The 22,799-nt window shown below is 37.4% G+C and overlaps 1 protein-coding gene across 1 annotated transcript; it reads left to right on the top strand.

Annotated features, from left to right (window-relative positions):
• The first annotated feature begins 14,410 nt into the window (after positions 1-14,410).
• LOC101394246 (olfactory receptor 10Q1) lies at positions 14,411-15,412 on the top strand. Its single transcript, XM_004437387.3, has one exon. It carries the CDS (start codon positions 14,411-14,413, stop codon positions 15,368-15,370), a length of 960 nt encoding a protein of 319 aa, XP_004437444.1. The 3' UTR covers positions 15,371-15,412.
• Positions 15,413-22,799: the final 7,387 nt, after the last annotated feature.

The raw sequence follows: 22,799 nt of genomic DNA, 5'->3' as shown, positions 1-22,799 counted from the left end.
GGGTGAAAGGGATAATTCGATAAATGTGTGTGGTGATGGGCTGTAATTAGTATTTTGGTGGTGAACATGATGTAATCTATGCAGAAATAGAAGTATAATGATGTACACTTGAAATTTTTACAATGTTATAAACCAATCTTACTGCAATAAACAAAAAATTTAAAAAAAAAAGAAAGGAAGTTTAAAGGACATGAAATTTAACTACAAAATAATTCAATTTAGTTCCAATCAAATCAGTTGTGAGAGGGATATACTGGTGAACAAGACAGTCATTCTTGCTCTCGCGGAGCTTAAATATATCCCTGAATGTAATGTTTATCAAACTGGCATTGCCAGGAGTTGAGTGTTTTAAGCATCAGCTCCCTGAGGAAGCAGTATGGGCACCCAGAAATCAAGTAAATTCTGGGGATAGCGATGATAACAGGGCTGGGAGTTTCTCCAAAAACAGTTTTGGGGAGAGTAGTAGAAGACTGAGAATAATAAACGCAGCTTCTGTGTTTGCATGGACTGTCAGATGATGAGGAAATGAAATTTTGATGCTCAAGTCATACTATAGGATGATGAAGACTCAGAACAGAAACATTTATTTTCACAGAGCTCTTTTGGACATGCAATAAAGAGCTGTCACAGAGAAGATGTCTATTAAGAACTTTTTTAGATGCAATCAAACTCTTAATCATTAGCCAGATGAAATTGTTGAAATGGTCAAATATTCCATTTGCGCAAATGGACAGATTACTTCAAAGTCAGTAGACAAAAGAATTGAATTTGAATGACAGAATCAATTACTTAGAGTTGAAAACTTGATTGTGACAGAAATTTTCGCAAAGATTGTACCACACGTTTTGAATGATAAACCTAATAGCAATGATAATATTTATTCTCATATTTCATAAAAGCAGAAAATAAAACATATGCTTCTACTGCACAACAATAAGGGCCTCACCAACTCCTGCTTTTTAAAATTTGATTTTATTGAGGTCACAATCGTTTATAACATTGTGAAATTTCAGGTGTACATTATTATTTATCAGTTTCTGTGTATACTGCATCTTGCTCCCCATCAATAGTCTAATTTTCATCTGTCACCTTTTACATGTGCCCCTTTACTCCATTTGCCCTCCCCCCATCCTATTCCACTCTGGTAATCACTAATCTGTTCTCTTTGTCCATGTGTTTATCTTCCACATATGAGTAAAATCATGTGGTGTGTGTCTTTCTCTGTCTGGCTTATTTCCCTTAACATAATAACCTCAAGGTCCATCCATGTTGTTGCAAATGGGATGATTTTGTCTTTTTTTATGACTGTTTAGTATTCCATTGTGTATACATACCACAACTTCTTTATTCATTCACCAGTTGATGGGCACTTGGGTTGCTTCCATGTCTTGGCTATTGTGAGTAATGCTGCAATGAACATAGCAGTGCATAAACCTCTACCAACTCCTATTTTATCAAACTCTGTAGTGCAAAATGTGACCACCTAGTTTATTGACTGTATTTCACTTCACAGTACCTCAAATGTTTTCTAAGAAAAAAATCAAATGTATCCTCCAAGTGTGAACATATGTCACAACTGGAGATCTTCAACTTTTGATCTCCAAAAATGGTTTGAAAGAAACACCATTAGAGTAAGTGAAAAACCTTCAAAAGTTACCATTGGAAGGGAAAACCCTAATTTGTAAGGATAAATGCTGATGTGCTTAATATTTTCATAGACTATAACCTCACCTTGGATACATGTGCTAGTTTTTTCCTTGAAATAGCCTTATCATGACTTGTCCTGGCAGACGTCAGGTTCCAATACTCCATGTCTCCCTTTATCCATAGATTAAGTATATTTTGCACCAAATCTTGGCTATTCCCACTTAAGTACAATGCTTTTCATTTAATGTTCATATCTTGATAAGACAAAATCATTTTTTTTTTTAGGTTTACCTTATTTTTTTTTAAATTTTTTTATTGCAATAACATTGGTTTATAAAATTGTGTAAATTTCAGGTGTACATCATTAGACTTCTATTTCTGCATAGATTACATCATGTTCACCGCCCAAATACTAATAACAACACATCACCACACACATGTGCCAAATTATCCCTTTCGCCCTCCTCCCTCCCCCCTTCCCCTCTGGTATCCACCAATCCAATGACTGTCTCTATGTATTTTTTTATTGTTGTTATTATCTACTACTTAATGAAGGAAATCATATGGTATTTTACCTTCTCCTTCTGACTTATTTCACTTTGCATAATACCCTCAATGTCCATCCATGTTGTCACAAATGGCTGGATTTCATCGTTTCTTGAGGCTGAGTAGTATTCCATTGTGTATATATACCACATCTTCTTTATCCATTCGTCCCTTGATGGGCACTTAGGTTGCTTCCAAGTTTGGCTATTGTGAATAACGCTGCAATGAACACAGGGGTGCATGTATCTTTACGCACTGGTGTTTTGAAGTTCGTTGGATAAATTCCCAGCAGTGGAATAGCTGGATCATATGGGAGTTCTATCCTTGATTTTTTGAGGAATCTCCATACTGTTTTCCATAGTGGCTGCACCAGTTTGCACTCCCACTAGCAGTGTATGAGAGTTCCCTTCTCTCCACATCCTCTCCAACACATGTTGTTTCCTGTCTTGTTAATTATAGCCATTCTGATGGGTGTGAAGTGATACCTCATTGTAGTTTTGATTTGCATTTCCCTGATAGTTAATGACTTTGAACATCTTTTCATGTGTCTGTTGGCCATCTGCATATCTTCTTTGGAGAAATGTCTGTTCAGGTCTTTTGCCCATTTTTTAATTGGGTTGGTAGTTTTTTTGTTGTTGAGATGCATGTGTTCTTTATATATTTTGGAGATTAAGCCCTTATCAGATATATGGCTTGCAAATATCTTCTCCCAATTGTTAAGTTGTCTTTCCGTATTGTTGATGGTTTCCTTTGCTGTACAGAAGCTTTTTTGTTGATGTAGTCCCATTTGTTTGTTTTTTCTATTGTTTCTCTTGCCTGGTCAGACATGGTGCTTGAAAAGATGTTGCTAAGACCGATGTCAAAGAGCGTACTGCCTATGTTTTCTTCTAGAAGTTTCAAAGTTTCAGGTCTTACATTCAAGTCTTTAATCCATTTGGAGTTTATTTTTGTGTGTGGTGTAAGGAAATGGTCTACTTTCATTTTATTGCATGTGGCTATCCAGTTTTCCCAACACCATTTGTTGAAGAGACTTTCTTTTCCCCATTGTATGTTCTTGGCTCCTTTGTCAAAGATTAGCTGTCCATAGATATGTGGGTTTGTTTCTGGGCTTTCGATTCTATTCCATTGATCTGTGTGTCTGTTTTTGTGTCAGTACCATGCTGTTTTGGTTACTATAGCTTTGTAGTATATTTTGAAATCAGGGAGTGTGATACCTCCAGCTTTGTTCTTTTTTCTCAGGATTCCTTTAGCTATTCGGGGTCTTTTGTTGTTGCATAAAAATTTTAGGATTCTTTGTTGTATTTCTGTGAAAAATGTTGTTGGAACTTTGATAGGGATTGCGTTGAATCTATAGATTGCTTTAGGAAGTGTGGACATCTTAACTATATTAATTCTTCCAATCCAAGAGCACGGAATATCTTTCCACTTCTTTGTGTCTTCTTCCATTTCTTTCAGCAATGTTTTATAGTTTTCCGTGTACAGCCCTTTCACCTCTTTGGTTAAGTTTATTCCTAGGTATTTTATTCTTTTTGTTGCAGTTGTAAATGGGCTTGTATTCTTAATTTCTCTTTCTGCTACTTCGTTGTTAGTGTATACAAATGCAACTGATTTTTGTATGTTGATTTTGTATCCTGCAACTTTATCATATTCGTTTATTCTGAAAGTTTTCTGGTGGATTCTTTAGGGTTTTCTCTATATAAAATCATGTCATCTGCAAATAGTGACAGTTTCACTTCTTCCTTTCCAATTTGGATCCCTTTTATTTCTTTCTCTTGCCTGATTTTTCTGGCTAGGACTTGCAGTACTATGTTAAATAGGAGTGGTGAGAGTGGGCATCCTTGTCTGGTTCCTGTTCTTAGAGGGATAATTTCAGTTTTACACCATTGAGGATATTAGCTGTGGGTTTCTCATATATGGTCTTTATTACATTGAGGTACTTTCCTTCTATACCCATTTTATTCAGAGTTTTTATCATCAATGTATGCTGTATCTTGTCAAATGCTTTCTCTGCATCTATTGAGATGATCATGTGATTTTTTTTCTGCATTTTATCAATGTGGTGTGTTACGTTGATTGATTTGCGAATGTTGAACCATCCTTGCATACCTGGAATAAATCCCACCTGATCATGGTATAACCTTTTTAACGTATTGTTGTATGCGATTTGCTAGTATTTTGTTGAGGATTTTTGCATCGATGGTCATCAGTGATATTGGTCTCTAATTTTCTTTTTTTGTGTTGTCCTTGTCTGGTTCTGGTATCAGGGTAATGTCAGCTTCGTAGAATGTGTTAGGGAAATTCCCCCCCTCCTCAATTTTTTGGAAGAGTTTGAGAAGGATAGGTATTAAGTCTTCTTTGAATGTTTGGTAGAATTCACCAGGGAAGCCGTCTGGTCCTGGACTTTTATTTTTGGGCAGGTTTTTGATTAGTGTTTCAATCTCCTTACTGGTGATTGGTCTATTCAAATTCTCTACTTCTTCTTGATCCAGTTTTGGAAGGTTGTATGATTCTAAGAATTTATCCATTTCTTCCAGGTTGTCGAATTGGTTGGCATATAGCTTTTCATAGTATTCTCTTATAATCTTTTGAATTCTGGAGGTGTCTGTTGTAACTTCTCCTTTTTCATTTCTGATTTTACTTATTTGTGCCTTCTCTCTTTATTTCTTGGTGAGTCTAGCTAAAGGTTTGTCAATTTTTTTTATCTTTTCAAAGTACCAGCTCTTGGTTTTATTTACTTTTTCTATTATTCTTTTAGTCTCTATTTCATTTATTTCTGCTCTGATTTTTATTATGTCCCTTCTTCTACTGATTTTGGGCTTTGTTTGTTCTTCTTTTTCCAGTTCCTTTAGGTGCATTGTTAGATTGTTTATTTGAGATTTTTCTTGTTTGTTGACATAGGCCTGTATTGCTATAAAACTCCCTCTTAGAACCGCTTTTGCTGTATCCCATAAACTCTGGCATGTCGTATTTTCATTTTCCTTTGTCTCCAGGTATTTTTTGATTTCTTCTTTGACCCAGTCGTTGTTCAGTAGCATTTTGTTTAATCTCCACGTATATGTGGCTTTTCTGATTTTCTTCCTATAGTTGATTTCCAGTTTCATACCATTGTGTTCAGAAAAGATGCTTGGTATTATTTCAATCTTCTTAAATTTATGGAGACTTGTTTTGCGGCCTAATATGTGATCAATCCTGGAGAATGTTCCATGTGCATTTGAAAAGAACGTGTATTCTTCAGTTTTTGGATGGAATGCTCTGTATATATCTACTAGGTCCGTCTGTTCTCATGTGTCATTTAAGGCCAATGTTTCCTTATTGATCTTCTGTTTGGATTATCTATCCGTTGGTGTAAATGGAGTGTAAAATTCCCCTACTATTATTGTGTTACTGTCTATTTCTCTTTTTATGCCTTTTAATAATTGCTTTATATATTTAGGTGCATCTACATTGGGTGTGTAGATATTTACAAGTGTTATATCCTCTTGTTTGATTGTTCCCTTGATCATTGTGTAGCGCCCCTCTTTGTCTCTTTTTACAGTTTTTGTTTTAAAGTCTATTTTGTCTGATATGAATACTGTTACCCCAGCTTTCTTTTCATTGCTATTTGCGTGGAGTATCTTTTTCCAGTCCTTCACTTTCAGTTTGTGAGTGTCTTTAGGTCTGTAGTATGTCCCTTGTATGCAGCATATATATGGGTCTTGCTGTTTTATCCAATCAGTCACCCTATACTTTTTAATTATAGCTTTTACTCCATTGACTTTTAAAGTAGCTATTGATAAGTATGTACTTACTGCCATTTTTTAACTGTTTTTTTCCTCAGTGTTTTAGTAGTCCTTCTCTGTTCCTTTCTCCTTCTATGCAGAATTGATGGTCTCTTTAGTTTGACCTCTGTCTGAAAGCTCTACTCTTATACTCCCCTCCTCCCTCATTTTATGTTTTTGATACATATCTAAGATCTTTTGTGTGCATTGTTATCCATTACCCTCATCATGGAAATAGATAATTTTTCCTATTTGTGGTCTTCTCTTTTCGCCTTAAATCAGTCCCTTTAACATTTCTTGTAGCACTGGTTTCTTGGTGACAAACTCCTTTAATTTTTGCTTGTCTGGGAAATTTTTGATCTCTCATTCCATTTTGAATGATAACCTTGCTGGGTAGAGTATTCTCGTCTGTAAGTTTTTTCCTTTTAGCACTTTAAATATATCATGCCACTCTCTTCTAGCTTGTAAGGTTTCTGCTGAGAAGTCGGCTGATAACCTTATGGTGCTTCCTTTATATGTAACTTGTCTTTCTCTTGCAGCTTTTAGGATTCTCTCTTTATCTTTAATTCTGGACATTTTGATTATGATGTGTCTTGGTGTGGGCCTCTTTGGGTTTATCTTGTTTGGGGCTCTCTGTGCTCCCTGTACCTGGATGTCTGTTTCCTTCCTTAGGTTAGGGAAGTTTTCATCTATTATTTCCTGAAATAGATTCTCTGCCCCTTTGTCTCGCTGTTCTCCTTCCGGGACACCTATAACACGGATGTTAGTGTGCTTGATGTTGTCCCAGAGGTCCCTTAGACTGTCCTCACTCTTTTTAATTCTTTTCTCTTTTACCTCTTCAGCTTGGATAATTTCTTCTAGTCTTTCGTCCAGCTTGCAGATCTGTTTTTCTGTATCCTCTACTCGGTTTTTGAGTCCCTCTAGTGAATTTTTCATTTCCAGTATTGTATTCTTCATTTCTGATTGTTTCTTTTTTATATCTTCCATTTCTTTGTTGACATTCTCACTGAGTTCATCTATTCTTCTCCCCATATCAGTGAGCATCCTTAACACTCTTAGTTTGAACTCTCTGTCTGGTAGGTTGCTCATTTCTGTTTCACTTAGTTCCTTTTCTGGAGTTTTGTCCTGTTCCCTTACTTGGAATGTATTCTTTTGCCTCCTCATTTTGCCTCTTTCCCTGTGCTTGTGTCTACGTATTAGGTAGGTCAGCTATGTCTCCTGCTCTTGGATAGGTGACCTTATGTAACTGATGTCTTAGGAGGCCTGCAGTGTGCTTCCCTCAGTTCTCAATGTTCCAGGGGTGACCCCTATGTGGGCTACGTGTGTCCTTCTGTTGTGGCCTGTTTGCTCTCCCTGTAGGCGCCCAGGGAGACTGAGTTATGCTCCTGGCCAGCTGTTGTAATGCTCAGCTGCTTGTAGTTGTTGTGGGTCCTTCAGTCTCTTTATCAGGTGCGGGGAGCCCCAGCACAGTTGGCTGCAAGTTCTAATACCACGTTTGTGTTGCAGTATTTCTTTTAAGTGAGTAGGCCCCCACCGTGACAGGGTGTTAGGCTCAGGGCCTAAGCCTCCAGCCCTTAGGTCTCTTTCTGCTCTCTGAGGATTGCAGCTGGGTGCGGCTCACCTCGGGCATGGGAGCACCCAATTGTTTCAGGCTTTGTAAGGTGGGGCAAACCCTCTATGTGGGTCTTTGAGAAGCACAAGTCTTCTGCAGCTGACAAGCCCTGCAGTCCACAGGTCCACACACACAGTCAACACAGTCCTGCCCCGTGTGCATGCCCCAACCTCCCGATGCGAACCCAGTGTCTCCATAGCGGGAGCCCCACACACTCCACCACCGCCCCACACTCTCCATCTGCTTTTTGTGCACGCCCTGCCCTACTGAAGTCGACTCAGTTGCTAGGCTTCAGAGAATCCAGTCACCAATCTATGCAGGCCCACAAGTTGCCTGAGGGCTTGTTGTTGGGTGGGGCTAGTCTCTAGGGTGGGTTGCCTGCCCTGGCTGAGCTGGATTAAATAGGTGCTCTAGTGGGTGGGGCAGACCCTGCTAGCAGGCCTCAGGGAGAACTCTAATGGTGTCTGTGTCAGCACACCCACACCAGGCCACAACAATGGCCGCAGCCAATGTCCCCGTCCCTGGAGAGGTCTCACCTCTCACCGAGATGCACTCAGGGCCTATCAGGTGAGTCTCTTTTCACCAAAGCACTGTGCACCTTTCTTTCTGGTGATTTTAGGTTGCTTTCTGAAATAGGTGAGTTTTCCTGTGGGCCCTTTAAGAACTGGTTTTACTTTCTTTGTGAACCAGCTTTTCTGGGGGTACTCACCAACGTTTTAGTAGCAGGCAAAGTCAGATATTCTGCCACTCGTCTAGATTGTGCTGGGTCCATAAAATGCCCACAATGGGGGTGCTCCCCAGCTCAGCGCCCTGCTCCTCCAGGGAGGGCTGCGTACCTGTGGGCTGCTCCCAGGCGGCCGTGACACTGGCGGCTTGTGAAGGTGGCATTTTTCCTCTCCAGAAGGGAGTTTCTGCCACTTCTACCTCAGTTAGGATTGTCCGTTGTTGCAGGAGTTCCTCTTATCCAGTTTTCAGTTCTTTCTCAGGGGTAATTTTTCCACGAGTAGTTGTAAATTGGCTGTGTCCGAGGGAGGAGGTGAGTTCAGAGTCTGCATACGCCGCCATCTTGACTTCCTCTCAAGACAGAATCATTTTTAAATGTTTTCCTGAGTCAAGGTCTATCTTATTTGGCTTTGATGACACATAATTACAATTATTTTTCTGAAATCTGTCTTCCATTTTGTTTTCTTCTTCTTCTTTTTCTCTTTTATGCTTATCATTATTCAAGGTTTGGCAGAGCAACTGCAAGACCAGGGAGGATATAGCTCTAGAGGAGCCTCATCACCCATTCTGGGAAAGGTAAGAATTGAAAAGTAAATATCCAAGGGAAACTCAGCTTCATGGGATAAGAGAGGGGAGGGCAGTTATGTTCATTGAAGACTTGTTGTGTGTCAGACACACGATATTATATTTGAAACATTTAATCTTCATAAATTCCGTATAAGTCTCCATAGTCACACCTGCAATCACACGTTAGGGAATCGAGGCTCATCAAATAACATAATTAATATAAAAAAAAATTAGAAAATAAGGGAACTAGGTTTCAAATTCAGATCTAATCGACTACAAAAATCCAAATGATTGACACTCTACCATTCTTCCTTCTCTACACTATGTTGAAATACCAAAGATAAAGAAATAATTTTATCATATGATTGCAAAATTGTGTTTTTTCATTTTAGAATTTTTAAATACAGAAAAGCATAAGCCACAAACAAAAAGAGCCACAATCACACCAACCTGGTAATACCCATTGTTAACATTTTGAGGTATATTCTTTTATTTTTTATGAAGAGATATAATCATTTTTTAAATTGAATTATGAAATAATGCTTCTTTATAGTCTGCTTTTTCATTAGCCCTCCTAATCTTATTAAACATTTTTCTGCAACATCATTTTTAAATGATTACATGTTCCTTCATATGGATAGACCACAATTAATTTAAGCATTTTCTTATTATTGATATTAGGTCGATACAATTTTTCACCATGATATTGAAAACTGAGATGAACCTTCCTGTCAACAATTTTATGCACATACTCATAGTTAGTTTATAAGAATAAATTCCTTAAAACAATATTGCTGAATCAAAGTGTTTGCATTTCAAGTCTTCATTATGTATTACCAGATTGCACTCCACACATTTTTATAGCACTTTATCCTCCCAGGACCAGTATTTGGGAATATATCTCTCCTTGAAACTTTGACAACACCGAGTATTATCTTTTTTTCCCATTATTGTTAGTTTTTAAACAGAAATAGTATCCAATTTTGTTTAATTTTATATTTATTGGAATACTAATGAATTTGAATTTTTATATATTTGTTTGCTTTTGCATATTTCCTTTTTGAATTGCCTTTTTTTCTAATGATGGAGTTTTTTTTTTTGCTGGATTTAAAATTTCATTTTCTATTTAGTTTGCTTATTTGTTTTTAAATTTTTCTCGTCAAAATATCAATATTTTTATGGACTCTGCTCATTTGCATGTAAGTCATTTGGTTGTACTCTGAGATCTGAAAAATGTTCATTTATACTGTTTTCTAGTTTTCTTCTACTTTTTAAAATATTTGAATATTAAGTCTGTCAGAAATAAATTTTGATGTATAATGCATTAGGGAGTTAATTTAAAAAATGGTTAGCCCATTGTCCTAGCACCATATTAGAAAACTGATTCTTTCTAATTGATTTGAAATAGTGACAATAGTTAATATACATTGAATTTGTACTCTATGCCCAGACTGTTCTAAGCACTTTCACAGAATAACGTGAGTCTCACAACAACTGGGAACGTAGATACACATTTTTTCAGTTCCATTTTACAGATAATGAAACTGATGCACATAGTAGACAGAAACAATATAACGCAGTGACTAAGGCAAGGGCCTCTGGAGGCAGCCTATATTTAAATTCCCGTCTCAACACTTGCTAGCTGTGTGATCATGGGAAAATTACTTAACCTCTCTGTTTTTTAATTTTCTCATCTGTAAAATGTATGAGCCCCTTTTTACAGGGCTGTTATGAAATGAATTAATAAATGTAAAGTGCACAGCATAATGTCTGACACAATAAGTGCTATAGAACAATTAACTATTATTAATGACTCTTCCTGTTCTAGTGTGCTGGATCTCTAGCACACTATGTTGATTTATGATATAATATATAATATATTTTATAACATATAATTATTTGTGACATATTTTAATGTCTTGTGATGCAAGTTTTGCTCCAATGTGGCACTCTTTTTTTTTTTCTTTTAATATTCTCTTGTCTTTTCACTTGTTTATTCTTCTAGGGATTTTGATAGGAATTACAGGAAATCACACATTATTTCAGTGTCAATTAACACTAAAATATTCGGATTTTCCATCCAGGCACATATGTAACAAAGCTTAGTAGTTTTTTGAAAGTGTTCCTATTTGTTCATTAATAAGTTTATTCACTGGCATGTTATTTATTATTCATTCATTTTGGTTGTTATTTGGGGGAAGGGCATTCAAACTGGTATCACTGATAAAAAAAAAAAAAGCCCTGTGATTGAAAGCATAAACTACTCACTTATTCATTTTACTTTAAATTAAAACATACAAATGGACATGTATTCATCAACCTTTTGATATAAAGCCAAGGGCTTTACTTTAAATTTTTGTTGCCTGAAATCAAAACATTTATTTTCATGCCTCGTATATTAATTCCAGTTTTAGCTTTTGTGACATGGAGTGAACATTTAGACCCATGTCAAATAGGAAGGTAAAATTGCTCAAAGTTTTATCATTTTTCCTCTTAGTCATTTATAGTCGTCTGACTCATATCTTATTCTACAGAGGTTTTTATTTATTTATTTTTTTTATTTTTTTTTTTAATTTTTTGTTTATTGCAGTAACATTGGTTTATAACATTGTAAAAATTTCAGGTGTACATCATTGTACTTCTATTTCTGCATAGATTACATCATGTTCACCACCAAAATACTAATTACAACCCATCACCACACACATGTACCCAATTATCCCTTTCACCCTCCTCCCTCCCCCCTTCCCCTCTGCAGGGATGGTTTAACATTCGCAAATCAATCAACGTAATACACCACATTAATAAAATGAAGAACAAAAATCACATGATCATCTCAATGGTTACAGAGGTTTTTAGCAACTCATAATTATCAAGTATTTCTCAAACACTCAACTATTAATTTTCATTAATACCTTTATATTTACAATAACATCTTATCATATTTTGTAATATTTATTAAAATTACATAGTTACAAAAATGAATACAAATAGGATAAGTAGATTTGGGGTAAATCCAGCTGACTTAAAGGCATAGAACTCAACTTCTGGGTATAGGAATGCTCAGACATTTTAGAGAGTCAGCTCTAGGTCTCTTGCGTTCAATGTATCATTTAGCTTGTTGAACAGAGGGAATGAGGAGCATTGGTTAATCTGACACATCCATTAAGTGAAGATTAGTTAAGAGACCCTCTACTACATTTCATTTGAACTAACCACCGCAATGAGTATCTTATTGGTCTTAATTTTTCAATTGGTTCTGTTATGTTTTCAGTTAGCCAATCAAACCTTCTGCATCCTTTTTCTGTGTTATTGCATTGGCTACATCATGGAACACAATGCTAAACAGAAGTGATGCCAGCCTTTCTACATCACTATGCGTACACCTGGTTGGATTTTTTCTTATGTAAATGTGAGACTCTGTCTTTAATAGAACATAAACCTCATTTAAACTTATTTTCAGAAATGAAATTTACTTAGCTTATTTTGTTATTTTATCTTATATACTTGCTCACAGTTTCCTTTGTTTTCAACCTTTTGCTCTCTGTAGTAATTTACTCTTTTAAATCAGATCATTTGGAATGGATATGCTGAGTTTTATTCTACTGATGATGATTATTCAGAATAAACATTTGAATAGATATTTCTCTAATTAGTCACATCTACATGAAATATTTCCTGGATCCTTCCTGACATAGATTGAGGAAATTAGTATATTTTAATTTCTCCCATCCTTCTCTATAAATTTTCCAATGACATAATTTGGTGTTTTAAATATGCATATCTACTTTAATTTTTGCATTTTATGTTATGTATGTTTTCAAGAATTATTTTTGGATTTTTTTGCTTTTAATAACATTTGAATTAACCATTTAGTGTTAAATACATATTTTACTATTTGATTTTTCAAATCAAGTTTTTACATTACAATTTTTGCAATCTTGAACTATACATTCTGATTAATCACTCAGTAACCCAGAGTCTTTGTTGAGGAATTGTTTTAATTATATTTAGAATGACATATTTCCTAAGCTCTTGTAAATCTGAGAAAGTCTTTCTGTTGCTTTTAAACATAAATCACTAAAGCCTGGGTATAGAATTCTTTCACAAGAATTTGTTTCTTTTAAAACTCTGTAGTCATTGCTGTATTGTGTGTTGGGTTTTTATATTGAAAATAAAGTTGTAGTCCGACATGTAGAAGTGCTTAACTTATAGGTATTTTTCCCTTCCCAGATGCTTATAAAATTCTTTCTGATTCACCTGGTTGTTTCAGTGTCTATTTCAATTCTGCTCTTGCATTTTTAGGTTCCTTATTGTCTTTTCTCATCTCAGGCAGGTCTACTTTCATTTTTACCTGACTCTCTTATAGGTTTCTTTCATTTGAATCTGTCAAAGTCCTACGTTTAGGTACATGCTTGGAAATTTAGAAAAAAAAATTCAAATGAGAGTAAATGTATAAAGAGTATATATCAGAAATGATTGGGAGCTGGCCGAGCGGTGCAGCGGTTAAATGCATGTGCTCTGCTTCCATGGCCTGGGGTTCGCAGGTTCTGATCCCAGGCAGGCACCGATGCACCACTTGTCAAGTCATGCTGTGGCAGCATCCCGTATAAAGTAGAGGAAGCTGGGCACGGATGTTAGCCCAGGGCCAATCTTCCTCAGTAAAAAGAGAAGGATTGGTATCGGATGTAGGCTCAGGGCTAGTCTTCCTCACAAAAAAAGAAAAAGAAACGATTGGAATAAAAAGTGCCTAGTTTTAAATGGACTCAAAACTGGATGAAAAGTGAATAACTTATGAACAAATTATAGTATAGTCATAAAATGGGATACTACAAAACAATGGAAAGAACAAAGTCTTGCTACACAGAACAGCAAGACGAAACTTTGCAGACACGATGTTGAAGCCAGTTACAATAAAGTACATACTTTATTATTACATATATAAATTGGAGCATAGTTAATCTAATCTGCAGTGATAAAAGTCAAAAGAGGGAAAAAGACTGAGGGAAGACATGAAGGATGCTTGTAGGTTACTGGAATTGTTCTATTTCTTAAATCTTGGTAGTGGTTACACTGGTGTATTTACCGTGTAAAAAATATATAAAGCTGTACACTTAGGATTTGTGAACTTCTCTGTATGCATATTTCAAGAAGAATGTTTACCCAAGAAGTGAACAACACATCCATTTATCTCATTTTGAATATATCTACAACTGTACAACTCTTTAGTTTAATTAAATACAAGCAAAGAATTAGCCCATGTCAAGCGGATTTAAAATACCAGAGTAAAAAAACACACTTCTCTGGGAACATCTACATGTGTTTGCCAGCAGAAACTTCTGCAGATGAGTATCTATCCTATTCATGAAGATTTCCACAGATAAATGTACCATACCCTCTATTGTGAATTCATTCCAAGCACTGAGATCGGAAACTGGATACCAAGTGGGTAATTCCAGATAAAACATCGAATTTAAAATGCATGCTTTTCGTCAGGCGATAAAGCAACACAGTAAATGGATATATAGCACTTTTCTGTTCTTCTTTTGCAGGAGACATGTTTGCTGGGAGCCCTGCCCTCAACCAATCCGGCCCCACTGAGTTTGTGTTCCGTGTGTTCACAGCTGTCCCTGAATTCCAGATCCTCCTCTTCCTCCTCTTCCTCCTCCTCTACTTGATGATCCTTTGCGGCAACACAGCCATCATCTGGGTGGTGTGCACACACAGCTTCCTCCGCACCCCAATGTACTTCTTCCTCTCTAATTTGTCCTTTGTAGAGATCGTCTACACCACCGTTGTGGTGCCCTTGATGCTTTCTAACATTTTGGGGGCCCAGAAGCCCATTCCGTTGGTGGGCTGTGGGGCCCAAATGTTCTTTTTTGTCACCCTTGGCAGCACGGACTGTTTCCTCTTGGCAGTCATGGCGTACGATCGCTACGTGGCCATCTGCCACCCACTGCACTACACCTTCGTCATGACCCAGAAGCTGTGCGTCCAGATGGTGGCCAGCGCCCTGGGCCTGGCCCTCTTCCTCTCCCTGCAGCTCACCTCCTTAATCCTCACCCTGCCCTTCTGCGGGCACCACCGCGAAATCAACCACTTCCTCTGTGATGTGCCTCCGGTCCTGCGGCTGGCCTGCGCCGACATCCGTGTGCACCAGGCTGTCCTCTATGTCGTGGGCATCCTGGTGCTGACTGTCCCCTTTCTGCTTATCTGTGTCTCCTATGTGTTCATCACCTGCGCGATCCTGCGTATCCGTTCTGCTGAGGGCCGCCACCTGGCCTTCTCCACCTGCTCCTCCCACCTCACCGTGGTCTTGCTGCAGTACGGCTGTTGCAGCCTGGTCTACTTGCGTCCCCGGTCAAACACCTCAGAGGACGAGGACCGCCAAATTGCTCTGGTCTACACCTTTGTCACCCCCTTACTTAACCCCCTGATCTACACTCTGCGCAACAAGGATGTCAAAGCCGCTCTGAGGAATGCCATCATCGGTAAGGCAGCTTCTGACACCTGTTGAAGGCTTAGGGGGCCTGGGGTGGGTGTCTGTCATTTGCCATAATAATAAACTCAAATAACAAATACAGAATTATAATACTTTACCACACTTTGCAGTTGATATTTCTGTTTTGCCGTATGTGTCCCCTGTCCACAATTTGCACTCATTTTCTTGAAGTGCTTTAAATAAGATTTGAAACTTGGACAAAACTTCCAATGCAGGACTCTAGTGTCCTAGCGCTACTTTAAAGACCACAGCTCACCGTGGTCACACTCAGGGCAATTGCTCTACTAGGAACACCCCATACACCCTGAGAATAAAGGTTGTTATCTTTAGAAATCCTGCTTTCTGAGGAGACAGTAATATTAATTTAGTCTGTGAAAAGTGCCTTAAATAAGGACTATTCATAAAGACATATACTTTACTCAAAGAAATATATTTTATTATTGTTTTAGATTTCAATATATGGCAAACAATAGCTTATTTAGTGCATCAATTTCCCTCATTCCATATATCCCAACTGATCACCTTCATTTTCTTTCATTCTGCCATGTCAGGGAGTGGTCAGGAATTAGCATTCATTGACTAAGCACCTACTATGTGTCGGCCATGCTAGAGTATTGAAAACTGCCTCTGGTTGCTGCCAGCACTGCCTGCATGAGCCGTCTTTGCTGGTGGCTTTCAATAAGGCTCTGCTGTTCCTCCTTCCTCACCTCTTCCTGCTTTCATAATGGCTGCTGCTCGTAGATCCACTCAACAGGTGACACCACTGTTCCTCCCATCCGCTGCTGGATGGCTGTAACATCTTCCTGCACCTGTGCCCCAACCACAGATAAATCCTCAAGTAGAATCGGCTTCCCTCTCTGGTGATAACAGCTGACACCACACTGCTAAACCTTCTCATTTATGTCCTGAGGAACAATGAGGTGAAGAGGGCTCCAGAGACAGTTCTTAACAGGAATCAAATCTCCCAGAACCACTAGAGGGTGGTACAACCTATCAGGCATGGGTCTGGATCCAGCCCATAAAACTGACTCTAGTTAGCGACTCCAGGAAAAGAGTGAGAGTATCTGCCAGTGGATATGAAAACTGATCTAAGAAATTGGTATAACCCTTCTGAATGTCGTATAGCTAAGTATACCAAAGGCCTAGAAAAGTTTCTATTCTTTGATTCAATAATTCTTATTGTAAAATCATGACCTCAAAAAATTAACAGAATCAAACAAAGCTGAAAATCTATGATTGTTTCTTATATTTATTTATAAAATGAAAATTTATTAAAATCTAACTGCCAATATCAGATATATAATACAGCATACTTGAAATCATATTTCAATTAATATTTAGTAATAAGGGGCAATATTTATTGTCATAACTATAGAGGATAAAAGCAAGGTACAAACTGTTATTTAGAATAGGAGCCCACTTTTGTAAAAATGCACACACACAATGATGAATAGAGATACACCAAAAAATTAAAGGTGGTTATCTGTGGTTTTTAGAATTAGGATTAGAATTTATGCATTTATGCATTTTCCACATTTTTTAAGATAAGATTATGTTACTTCTATAATCAGAAAAATGATAATTTCTCAAAGGATTCTGAGGCTCATATAGATTTATTTGGTATGTAAACCTCCCATTCTCACAGCCTGATTCTCCTCCACTTTTCATATTTTTCCTAGATTAACATTTTTTGTTTTGGTTACTTCTTTTTCTCTTTAAAACTACATTTGATGCTTTTAATTTTTTGAGTTGATTTCACATGGGATAAGGAGAGGAACTACAAAGTGTTGCTTATTCTGGGAACAGTCATGGGTTCAACAATATATTTGAAATGCCTTCACTTCCAACTAACTGTTGGAGGAGAGGAACAGAACTCTCTGGTTGGCAAGTTGCTTATCAACATATCCAGGCCAAGTCACATCAGAACATAATCAATCAATTAAATGTTCACTGTGCTAAACATTGTCTGGAATGCCAACAAAAGGAAAGTTTGCAACTGCATTTTCATGCCTCCTTTCATTTTTATTTAATGTCACAAATCATACGGAAAATTATCCCAGAACTCTCAAAGAAGTGGGTGAAATGTTACTCTTTTGAGAAGATGGCTCTAAAGGGTTGATTGATCCTTTCAACTGAATTACTGGGCTCTCCCAGGTATCTTCCTGTACATATTTTACCTGCATAGAATGAGCTCCTCCTTCTTAATGAAAGGTTATTCTCTTAATATAAGAGTCTTCCCATGTAATGATTACATTCTGGAATTAGACTGTTGAGTGGAATATCAGCACATCATGAGTTCAATGATGGCACTGAAATGTCAATCAACGTTTCCCTTGAGAAAACGATGATCCTCTCCTAACAAGGTAGCCTCCTGGTAGCATAAACGGAAGTCAGAACTTGTAAAACTACGTTAGGTTTCCTCCACTTTTCCTCTCCTGCGTCTTTACCACATCGTTCAATATCCTGCTCATCCGCTTCATGCAGCCGTTTGGATTTGTGAGTCTGTCCTTGGTATCGACTGCCTTACAGAGACGAACTTGCCCAGAAAGCAACCTCTCTCCCCACTGACATCCTCTGTCTATGCCTCTCTCATTGAATTTTATTAAAATATACCTTATCAGGTAATGTATTTAATTGAGCACATGTCTCCACTGCTAATCAACATGTACCTTAAGGCCAGAATACATGACGAAAATATCCCTGGTAAGTTGTGATGGTGGATTTCTCCATTTCTTTCCTTACTATTTAACTGGTGGACGAAAGGATGGATTAGTAACAGCAGTGGGAGTAATGTTTTCATGTGGGAATTACTTCCTAGCATTTCTCAACAAATAATTTATTTTGATATCCAAATTCTGAGAAGGAAGTAGTTGAGAAATCAGAAAAATTAGAATAAGTGCTATAATTCTCCTGCAAAAATTAAAGCATACTAACCAACATAGAGAGGTTACTGGTTCAGAGGAATCCACTCATGTCAAGAGGAAAGCTAGAGCAGGAAACATGACATGTGGAGTCAAAGGTTAAGTCTACACTTCTGGAACTAGGACAAGAAGCACTGGGAGAGAAGCAGTCATGAGCTAATCAGTCTTTCTTGTAGCTGTTTCCAGCTATGGATTCATGGCCCCATCTGCTGCTAACAGTGAGTCATTCTTGCAAGTAAAATAAATATTGTTAAGTTTATATGCCTAGGATACTTTATACACATCCTCTGGGTGATGTTCCAAGAAATAACAAGTTTTGGAAGCAAATAATTCCATAAATTGGGAATTTTGATATGTGCTTCTGTGTAGTATCATTAATCTTATTGGGGGATCTGAATGTTTAGTTGTTCAAATACTACCCAATAATGTTCATTGGGTGCTTTCCAGTGTTTGGCTATTCGCTGTAGTCTTCAGTACTTTGTATGTACTAATACATCTAACATTTATAATTATCAAACAGATTTTGGATACTTATAATAATGAGTAAAGAGTACAAAGAACATTGAAAATATTTTAAGAGTAACTTATAATTTCATGCATTCCTGAAAGTTCCCAGGAATTCTTATTTTTCATTCCCACATGTTGAAGATTAAGGAAACCATATGGGGAGTGTGTGTGTGCATTTTTGTGTTGTGTAATTACAACTAGTGAGTGTAGATGGAGAGATGGCTAGATAAGGAAATGATAGAATGAGAGAGATTGTTATACAACAACACATGCTGGGCAGACAGCTTGTTTTATGGATATTCGATGGGTCAAAAATAACCTGCAATGCCACATCATCAAGAATCTCAACAATTATTTTCATTATGATGACGACCTTCCCTCTTTTTTCTGTCTCTTGCTCTCTCTCTTTCAGTAGTGACTTTGAAAACCACATTGTAAGATTACAGATTCTAGTGAAAACCAGTAGAAGCTTGAAATATGATGGTGATTATTGCTTGGGCTTCTCTTTGCCCACTAGCTCTCACTCTCACTAGTTTGAGAGTTGTCCTAGTTGCCTCTTTTGGGTTCCAATCCAGTGTCATAAAAAGGAAAAATAATGGTGCTCCTAGCACTGGTAAAAAGAGGCTACTCAACAGAGATGGGGGACAGTTTTGTATAACCATCCCCAGAGACCATAGACAACATATTTGGTCATCTTTAGACTATTTATAAAGACCTCTTTATGCTATAATGTAACAATTCCTTCAATAAATATTTATTATGGACATTCATTTATGTATTTTTTATTAAGGTATAAATCACATACAACATTATGTTAGTTTCAGGTGTACAACATAATGATTCTATATTGGTATATATTGCAAAACAATCACCACAATAAGTCTAGTTAACATTCGTCACTATACTGTGTGTAGTTACAGAATTTTTTTTCTTGTGATGAGAAATTTCAAGATCTACTCTCTTAGCAACTTCAAATATGCAATATGGTATTATTAACTGTAGTTACCATGCTGTATATTTACTCATTTTGAAACATATATTCAAACAGAATCTAGTACTATTTACCAAAATCTCTGACTCCCTGGATTCAATGTTCACGAGGGGTTAAGAGATGAAAAAAAAGGAAAATGCTATGAAAATAAGCAGAAGAGTGGTGGGGTGTGCATGAATTTAGGATAAGAAGGAAAATGTTGAAGGATAGTGACTTGAGGATGAGGAAGAGATCATATTATATGCCAGGCGCTGGGTTATCTGCTTGGAATTCATAGAAAAAAAACACCAGATATTTGCTTTCAAGTCTAAAAACTATTGGGAAAATAAACACAAAACAATTATAAGTCAATCTTTTTTTATCTAGAGTAGATGAGAATAATATATACAAGAAGATCATGGTGTAAGATATGTCATCGTCTTCCTCAACATAAGTTTTGGTAAGTTATTCTGTGTGTTCCTCTAAAAGGGTTTACACTTTTTTCTATGACAGATGAGGTCTTCGGAACCCTAGTTCCAAAATGTCTAAATTGACAACTCCATCCCACATGTACATATGAGGCCACAAGCTCCCAGTAAATCTCTGTGGTTATACATAAGTGTCCCCCACTGGCTTATTCTTTCCTAAAAGTATCGCCACATATGTCATCCTGAAAAATATGTATTCCTGAGAAAGGCCAGATATCTGGTCTCTCTTTTCTTGTCTAGTGTGGATTAACTTCCTATTAGACTGTGTGGGAGGATGACAGCTTCACTCTGGATGTTAAGATATGTAGGAACATCCTTGGCTCCGCTTTGCCTCCCAGCTTCTGCTTCCAGAATCCTAGCAAAGATTTAACATCTCAACCTTTGCTTATCTGGGAGAAAAGATAAGGCAAGAAAAGATGTTCCATTTAGTTGATGTGCTAATAGATTCAAATTCTACTTGAAACAAAAAGGAGAAAGTGGTGAGCTTGTTTTGCTTTTATTATATTTTAATTGAAGTGTAAATAACACACAATCAAATGCATAGATCTCAATTGGTTCAGTTGGATGTGTTTGGGCAATTATATTCAATAATGAAATATTTTCATCACCCCAGAAAGTTCTCTTGTGCTCCTTTCCAACCAATTCTTCTCCCTGCCCAATCAACCACTCTTCTGACCTCTGTCACTGTAGATGAGTTTTGCCTGTTCGGGACTATCGTGTAAATGGATCTCATACAATATGTATTCTTTTTAGTCTCACTTCTTTCACTTAACACAATGTGTTTGAGATTCATGTAAGTGGTTGAGTATTACAGCAGTTCGTTCTTTTCAATTCCTGGATAGTATTCCATTGTATGAATATACCACAATTTGTTAACCCAGTTTCTTTATCCAATGTGAGCCTGACTTTAATGTCTCCTCCACACTCTTTTTTCTTGGTCCTTCATGCTTGATGCATGAAATGGCTGCTCACCATTGGATGAGTGATCTGACTGATCTGACTGATCCCCATAATCCAGTTCTTCTCTGCTCCCATCCCTCGCTGTTCCATATCCTAACACAACTGTGTATCAACCAGGTCTTTCTGGAGATATTTTGTTTTCTGAGCCCTTAGTGATTTTATTCATGTTTACCTCAAACCAGCTAAGAGAGGAGGTTGGGATTGTGGAGCTCTTAAATTATACTCCATAGGAGGATGACCCTTCTGGAGTAAACAAAAGAGGAGAAGCTGATATCTGTTAAGCTGCTAGCTTTTTTCTAGGGACCAAGTTAGGTGTTTTGCAAACTTCATCTCCAGTTTATTGGTATAGAAACAGGTCTCTAAAGAGTTAAGTGAAATGCCCGAGGTCACACACCCATTAAGTGGTAGAGCTGAATTTCAAACCCAGGTCTGTCTCATTTCAAAATCCCTTCTCTTTCTACTACATCAACCTGAAAAAGCATGAACCAGAGAGTAGTGCACCAGGAGCAACTCACTTGGGTTCTCGTTTTGGTTCTCCCAAAACTAATCAACTGATGTTAAGAAGTCACCCATCCAACTGGGGATTAATTTACCCATTTGTACAATGAGTGATGTTCTCGTTGGCCTGTGTGGTGCCCTCCAGCTCTAGATTCTATGACTCTGCTCATGGAATTACTCTATATTATATAATTTATGAATGACTAGGAAGTGTTTGGTAGGGAACTGATAAATGCAAAGCCAAATACTTTATCTTGACATTAGTAGTGTACCAGCATCTGCCCAAGTTACAACTTTATTTCTTACTTCTTTATACGAACCGCAATCTTAACAATGCTGGTCTCTTTACTGAACCCAGAAAGTGCCATGTGTGGTCCTACCACTTTGTCTTTGCTCATACCGTCCACCTGCTTCAAAATCCTTCTCTGTGTCTCCCCACCTACATAAACTCTACTCATTTTAAAACAAAGGCTCTAGATCCCTTCCTTAATGAAATATTTTCTTATTATTCCATCCACAGATATCTTTCTCTAGCCTGAATTCTTGTGGCATTTCGTCTACCATGCCTGATATCTGACGACAACCATTGCACCTATCTCCACCTGCCATTGGAAACTACAAGCTCTTACTTCTTGTTTACATCTTATATCTGCAAGTCAGCTGTGAGGTTCTTGGAGGATAGAACCTAAGTATTAGCCCTCATGACTTCCCCATTAAACTTAGGCTAGAACAGGATATAGAGTAAAGCCTAAGTAATGTTTCGTTAATAAACTTTGGACAGATAAAATTCAGTCAGAGACTCAGGAGATTTTTCCAAGTCTTTCTCTTTAGATAGGGCCAGCACTCAGGCTGTATCTCCACAATTTCACAGCATGGTAGGGAAAATGGGCTTCCTATTCTTGAAACCTTGAACCAGGGTAATTCTGAACTTTGGAGGAAATACTGTAATGAGCAATTACAACAACCTACCCAAAACCTCAGGGCAACTTTGAAGGGGTCTCATTAAGGCAAAAATTAGTACTTGGTTGGGGGGGGTGGCGAAAAAAAAATCTTAGATATTTTAATGGTTTTTGGCTCTTTAAAGCTCAATCCTATGTGAC

The sequence above is a fragment of the Ceratotherium simum genome, chromosome 34 (assembly GCF_057802395.1).
Source record: "Ceratotherium simum simum isolate JZ-2026a chromosome 34, ASM5780239v1, whole genome shotgun sequence".
In the NCBI taxonomy this organism is placed as follows: Eukaryota; Metazoa; Chordata; class Mammalia; order Perissodactyla; family Rhinocerotidae; genus Ceratotherium; species Ceratotherium simum.
This window is presented reverse-complemented; position numbering and strand designations above follow the sequence as displayed.